This window comes from Alligator sinensis, unplaced genomic scaffold (genome assembly GCF_000455745.1).
Source record: "Alligator sinensis unplaced genomic scaffold, ASM45574v1 scaffold1114_1, whole genome shotgun sequence".
NCBI classification, from domain to species: domain Eukaryota; kingdom Metazoa; phylum Chordata; order Crocodylia; family Alligatoridae; genus Alligator; species Alligator sinensis.
Window position 1 is genome coordinate 212011 of NW_005843195.1, and position 7627 is coordinate 219637.

Here is a 7627-nt window from a genome sequence, read left to right on the forward strand (position 1 = left end):
TGCCGGTGCACTAGGCTGGGTGATATGTCAGATTTCAGATCCTCAAGGTGCCAGTAGCCCTGGGATCTCCCTTAGGCAGATCTGCTGATGGGTGTCTGTGGGAGCGGGTTTGGCCCTCACCCTCACTGCCCAAACATTTACTCCAAAGCCAATGAACAGATGGGTTTCTTTATTATATATATATAACTATATACAGGTGTAGCAGAAAGCCCCCTTTTCCTCTTGCCTGCATTTGCTCTCCCTTCTTTGGATATGTTTCTCTTTTTCTACCTTTTCTTCCTTCCTCTCTCTTTCACTTTAAGATAAGGAATTGTGTTTTAAAATTTGTATGTGTGCATTTTGTCTCCCCTTGTAGTTTGGTATTTTTATCTATTTGTGTGCCATGGCATTTGTAGCTTATATTTTATACTCCTCACCTTTCAACTTTCAACTAAATGTGTTTTAGTAAGTTATACATTGTAACAATGTTAACAAGGGCAGGAATCAAACTGTCCTTCTCTGTATCAGGCTGGCCCCTGAAAGAGCGAGTGAATCAGTGATTGAATGTGTAACAAGGTAGCACACAGCAATTAACACCTGGGAAGCTTCAGATCAACCAAGGGAAGAACTCAATAGAAGACAATGTAACAACCAGGAAATCGCTAAACGTCACTGATCAAAGGCTAGAAACACCTGCACGTACATGCGGGCAACCCCTGGGGCTGACAGATGCCATCCAGTAGCCACCGAGGGGGGGAGAAGTCCCACGAGGGTCAATGACCCCTGGATTGGGCAAACCTGAAAATTAGGGAGTCACCAAAGTCTGCCAGGGACAGATAAAAGGCAGTGAAAAGTGACCCTCAGGGGCACCCTCTTGATCTCCAACTCGACCAGACCTGTCCAGCCAGAAGGGCCAGCCGGCGACCCCCTTCTGGAAGATAACACCACGCTGAAAGAAGCCTCAACGATAGACTCCAGCGCTTGTAGGATAGGTATACCTGACTCTGTAGCCTGCTACTGTGTGTGTGTGTGTATGTGTGTGCATGTGTGTGTGGGGACCAGCCCCAAGGTTTATGATTACAGTGTTTCAATCCGCCTAATAAACTAGAATTTTAAGGATCCCGAGTTGGACATTTGTAGCCAACACAGGAAGAGAAAGAGATTTATCAAAAAGAAGGCATATATACATATATATATATTATCCATAGAGAATATTAAAATTAATCATTTGAATACAATCTAGCAATGTAACTGTAAGTGAATAATTGTATCATGGGGGTTGTTCCTTTACAGCAGACTCCTGCACTGATTACACTCGCATGGTCATATCCTTTTGATAAAAATAAAACAGTTTCCTTTTAGAATTTAACCTCCCCTCTCATTGTAATAAATAGCAACACATTTATTGTGAGGACCTGCCACTAGATGGTGTGAACACAGCTCTATTTCTTCTTGAGGTTCTGAACTCCTTTCATCAGTGCCACAGCCACTACTGGGAATGCTGCAGCCACTTCCAGGAGTGCCGTGGCTGCTTCCTGGTCAATGTGATCAGCCACGGGGGAATGCCCCCTTCCCCCCAGTCGGCAAGATTGGCTGTGAGGATACCCCGACTCCGCCTCCCAGTCACTAACTGATCGCTGGCGTGTCAGCTCTTGGAGCAAGCCTCAGTTCCCGTTCCAGTGGAGGAGTGGCAGGGGGGGGGGGGGGGGGGCGCGCCCGCCTGGATCCTCCTCTCCACCTTTCCCACATTATGGGTGCTTTAAAGCACAAGCGCAGCCAATTGGAGCCCTCAGTTTGCAGTGGGGGTTATGATTACATTGTAGATGGTCCAATAAAAAGCATGCACGGTGCATAGTGTATTTTCCTGCTTGGAAAAGCCATGGCACCCAGTGCAAGCATTTGCCAGCCTTTATGCAAAGGGTACTAGACATGGTGCGTCCACCATTCTTGCAGCCCAGAGAGCTATACAGCTGTTACACTGCTCTGCAGAAGCATCTCAGCACAATATGTCAAAAAGTGTTGCATGGTCAAAATTATCAACCCACCAAACCTCACCTGGGGACATATATCCATATGCACCTGCATCAGGAGCAAATCTCCTCCCAGTGGAAGCAGTTGAGCACAGGGCTGTTCCTATCCACCTGCCCTGCTTTGCCCCCTGCAACAGCCAGGGGGAGTTCTAGGCTTCCCCGGTGCCAGCCCTGGGCTGGCATGGGGCACAGGGGATGGGCCTGAGTTTTGGAGAGAGGCGGGAACTGTCCTGAAGTGGGGGACAGCTCCCAGCTGCACGGAACTTGTGGTCCCAAGCCTTGTGATGCCCTACGCCTGAGAGTGGGGCTATAAGCAGCACTGGGACTGCAGGGAGAAGATGCGAGGGGGTAAGAAGCTGGACAACATATACACCTTGTACTGCATGCCAGAAAACATAATGAGAGGGCTCTGAGCTGGGGCAAAGCCCTTGTCTTCTGATCAGATCTGAAAGCAGCAGAAGCTCACACATCCCTGTTGCAGGGGGATACCGAAATCAGCCTTCCCTTGAACCGGGCTGGGAACAGCTGGTGCTGCACCCTGTGTATGTATACCCCTTTAAATTGAGCAGTGCTGCAGTGGGAAGAGGAGGAACCAGGCTCAGACCCACCAGCCAGCTGGGGGACCTCATTTAGCAGGATGAGGGCATGATCCCCCCGACCCCCCCTTCACAAGTCTCGCCTTCAATCCTTTTTGTTACATGTGATCTTCATTTCCCACCTACGCATGCTGATGGTGTCTTTAACAAACCCTACAGGAAAGGCCTGGTGCTGATTCCCCCTCATGTCTCCCCTCTCCCCGGTCCCACCAGTGCTTACCACCCCCGCCCACTCCCCACACTCGGGCACAAGGCATCACACCAAGCCAGCACCATCGAGCTGGACTGAGATCCTGATCTCCACACAGGAGCCATGGACAGGTCTCCCTAACCCCACCCCCTCCATCCTCTGTGCCCCCCTCCCACTGCCAAGGATTATTTGGAGCAGATTGCTAATCTAATGCCATCTACTCTAATTCTGTACCTAGGAACAAGAAACTCCAGCAAGAACTGTGATGGAGTTCATGCAGCTGCTAATTTCATGAATAGATGCACCCAAGGAACAGAGTTGTTGTATTAGGACCATATTATAGGAGGAAGCAATACTCTTCCTTCCAGTCCTAGGTTCCTATGAATATTTTGAAACAGGCAAGTGAGTTTGAGACCTTAAATCCCATTTAGGAAGCACCTAACTTCCTTTAGGGGTTTGTTTGTTTTTTAAACCTCAACCTGTTTAAACAGCGGTGAACAGATATTTATGGCTCTGTTTTTTTTTTTTTTTCCCCAGTGATCTAGTAACCCTCCCTTACTATGATCAAAACACAATATGAAGGCTTGGAGTTAATGAGACAGCTGTTTCCAAACCAGCCAAATGTATTTAGGCACCCAACAATGCCGAAGCACTTTTGAAAGTGCTAGCCCTCTGAACACTGGATCTCAAGGCTTTGGCGGAAAATGATGTGCTCTAACACAGATTAATGAGACTCTGTTCTTCAATGGTATGCCTTCCTCAGCCTTGAATCATTCCTTTGCCATTTGGAAAAAACCCGCTCTGTCTGCATCACAAATAAAAATGTTGCCATAAGCAGATCTACATGAATGTTCTCCTTGTGTATCCTCTTCCCTGTGGTGCAAAAAAAGGCTTGTTTCATGGCTTACTGTGGGCCCGAACTGAGCTTCCTAATGTCTGTAGTTCTCATCCTTGCCCTGAAATCTTGCAGTCACAGCCTGGAGGGAAAAAAAATGATGAAGGAGCACTTGGGAGTTATGGGCAAGGAAGCATGTTCTCAGATGGAAAGAGGAAGCACTTTGCCATACCGAGGTTTAGACAGAATATTGCTGTATTCAAAGCTTATTTACAGTAGTTAAGACATGGGCTAATTCCAGAAAGTTTAGTGTGATCAGTAGCAAAGCTGATCAGGACATTTCCTTTAAAATACTTTTTATTTGGAAAGTGCTGTGTTACTATAACCGGACAAGTTCACAAAACCTTAGTCATGTCTGTTAGACCCCGACTCCATGTGGCACCCAACGACTGGGGAGATGATGGTCCAATTGCCCAGGGATCCTGTTGCTCATTAGCCAGAGCAGGGCAGGGAGCAAATACCAGCACACGTTGCTCGCAACAGCTTTATTCAGAGCGGAGATGGCTTTGGGCGAGCTCCCTCACCAACCGAATACGGGGAGCAGCCCTGAACAACAGTTCTTTTCAATATTTATACACCTGGTCTATACATATTCACATGGATTCCACCCATGACCTTCCTGTGGTTCCACCCATTTCTCCTCCCATCTCCAGCTCCACCTGTTTACTGTTTCTGGTATTGCCTATGCATTCATTCATTTACATGCCTCTCTGCTAAGAGCGCATGCATAAAACTTTTGACCCCTATCTTCTTTTGGTCACTTTGCAGTTTCTCACTGGTTCTTGCTGGTTTTCTTGCTGACTTCTCCATCTCCAAGGCTGTATCTTTGCTGTTGTCTCCTGACACTAGTTCCTTAACACATCATGCACTTTGCACTCTATCCTTTTGTTAAGAATCCATTTACTTAAGCACTAGCTAAGTTAGCTTTTAATACGTCAGCTAGCCTTGTGACCAGCAGCTTTTTGCTGAGACACAGGTAAAAGCCTTCATTTAGCTGCACGCTCAGCACTCCCCAAATTTCCTATCGTCACTCCAACATCCAAAATCCATATCGTTACCCTAACAATGTCAACTCAAGTTCCAGCAGTTCACCCTTGCATGAAATATTAGGATGACTAGTACCCTTCTGTCTGTCTACCCTCTAAAAGGAAAAAGAAACAAAAAGAGATTGAGTAATAAGACGCACACCAATCTTTCTGTCTCAGTGTCCATTCAGTTGCAGTTGACTGTTTTAATTCACAATATAAATGCATGATGCTATTACAATGATAATAATAATAAACTCATAGGGTTAGAAGGGGCCTCAAGGATCCTGTGGTCCACCCCCTGCACAAATGCAAGAACAGTACTCCTAAATCATCCGTGACCTATGACTATCCTCTTTTTGAAAACCTGAAATGAAGGAAACTCCACAACGTCCCTGGGCAGTCTATTCCACGTCCGCACTGGTCTAGAAACAAGGGTGCTTTTCCCCCTGAAATCTAATCTAAATCTACTTCGCTGTCATTTGAAGCTTGATGTCCTTCCCTATTCAACAAGGGAGAATAATTGTTCACTCTCTTCTTTACAGCAGTTTTTCAGATATTTCACGATTGCTGTGATTTGCTTCTTAATTGCCCTTTCTGCAAGCTAAATATGCCTACTTCTCTCCATCTCTTCTTAATATGGCTTGTCTTCCAACAATTTATCATTTTTGTCACCTATCTTTGAACTTTTCTAATTGCTTAATAATCCATCTTAAAATGCGAAGCCCAGAAATTCACACAGTAGTCTAGGTGAAGCCTAGTACTATCACCTCCCATGTTTTACATCTCTCTTAGCAAGCTTTTGGGTTTAAAAACCCTTCGTTAGGCTGGGGAAGCATCTGCAGTTGGTGTGTGCTCTTCCTGGCTTTTAAATCCAAACGCTTGCTACGAAAAATGTTTCCAACTATTTAAGTTGGTCTAATGAAAAGTATCAGATTCACCCAAAGAAACTTGTTTGCCTGTGTCCTTAGACCAACACAGCTACAATGTACCTGCTTGTTTTACATCTAATACTCCTGTTGTTGCAGCCCAAAACTGCATTAATTTTTCTGTAGTTGCATTACATTGCTGGTTCATATTGAGTCTGTGACCCACCTTTTCAACAATGATACCACCCAGTTATAACCCAAGCTGTATTTGTGCTCTTGATTTTACTCCCCTATGTGCGGCAACTTGCATTTATTTCCTTGGCCTTCATTTTATTGTTTCAAGCCCAGCTTCCCAATCTATCTGCATCCATCTGAACTCTATCCCTGTCCCCTAAAGTACTTGCACTTCATTCCAGTTTCACATCATCTGGAGATTTGCCTGTATATTCTGTCATCTGAATAATTGATTACACCAATTAGTAAACAAAACTCTTTAATTCTTCATTCTCTTGCAATTGATGGGATATATTTTAGATGGTGCAAAGACCCTAAAATTGATGCATGAAACATTACTTTCCCACTTCAACAGTGCCAACACAAAATGATAAAAGCCAAGTCTTTGACCTTACAACATTACAGAGTTACAGAATTAACCCACCGTCTTCATTTTATATATGGAGGATTCACACAATACTATGAAAAAACTAAGTTCATGTGTAAATTAGAAAACAAAAATATAAGTTAAGCAAAGTCATGAAAGAAAGATGGACATATTGTTCCTGGAGTGGATCAGCCTGTGGATCAGCTTCCTCAGGGCAGCATGGATCTCCCTGTTCCTCATGCTGTAGATGACCGGATTCATCAATGGAGGCACCACAGAATACAGAACAGCTGCCAGGAGATCCAGAGGGGACGGGGAGTCAGAGATGGGCTTTGTGTAGGCAATGCCAGAAGTGCAAAGAAACAGGGAGACCACAGTAAGGTGAGGAATGCAGGTGGAGAAGGCTTTCTGCCTTTTCCCCTGCTCAGAGGGGATTCTCCACACTGCGGTGAAGATCTGAACATACGACACAATGATGAAAACAAAACAGACTAAACCTAGAAATACACCAAAGGCAAGAACTGCCAGCTCTCTGCGGTATGTGTTAGAGCAGGAGAGCTTGAGCAGCTGGGGCACTTCACAGAAGAACTGGTTGATGATATTTGAGTGGCAGAAGGGGAGACTAAAGGTGTTCCCAGTGTGCAGTGCAGAGTAGATGACACCAGCAGCCCAAGCACTGGCAACCATTTGGACGCAAGCTCTTCTGTTCAATATTATCTCATAATGCAGTGGCTTGCAGATGGCAATGTACCGGTCGTATGCCATGATGGTGAGGAATGAAAAGTCAGCTGAACAAAAGAGGAACAAGAGAAAGACCTGGGACACACATCCAGCATAGGAAATTGTCATGGAGTTTAAGACAGAATTGGTCATGGACTTGGGGACTATGACAGAGATGGATCCAAGGTCAAGGATGGACAAATTAACCAAAAAGTAGTACATGGGGCTGTGGAGGTGGTGGTCCATAGTTACAACAGTGATAACAAGCAGGTTCCCCACCAGAGCTGCCAGGTATGCTGCGAGAAAGGTGACAAAGTGTAAGATCTGCAACTCCCGAGTGTCAGAGAATCCCAGGAGGAGGAACTCAGTTACAGTGGTCCAGTTGGGCATCTTCCTTCCCAGGACACCGTGCAAGTCCTGGGTATAATAGAACAAGGACAGTGGTAAGGAGGAGAGTGACAAACTCAGTGGCTTTGATATTCCCATCAATAAAGTCTCCAAATTTCATGGTAAGAACATAAATATTCCAATTTTTGCCTCATGGAAAATTTGATTTTAATAAATTATTTTTTCCATGGCAAGACCCTACATAAAATAAAATATTTTGATATTCCATTTAGAAAGAGAAGAAAATGTTAGCCCAGCCACGAATCAGGATTTTTTTATTATTATTTATTTAAATCCAAAAGTCTATAATTTATCCATCTGACCTAGAAAATGTA

General features: G+C 44.9%; 1 protein-coding gene across 1 annotated transcript; it reads right to left on the minus strand.

Annotated features, from left to right (window-relative positions):
* Positions 1-6335: 6335 nt before the first annotated feature.
* On the minus strand, positions 6336-7295 carry LOC106723140 (olfactory receptor 14C36-like). Its single transcript, XM_014526916.1, has one exon. It carries the CDS (start codon positions 7293-7295, stop codon positions 6336-6338), a length of 960 nt encoding a protein of 319 aa, XP_014382402.1.
* Positions 7296-7627: the final 332 nt, after the last annotated feature.

Bases quoted from the DNA above. Each gene is read 5' to 3' on its own strand.
- LOC106723140 (XM_014526916.1), bottom strand. From the start codon at position 7,295: ATGCCCAACTGGACCACTGTAACTGAGTTCCTCCTCCTGGGATTCTCT.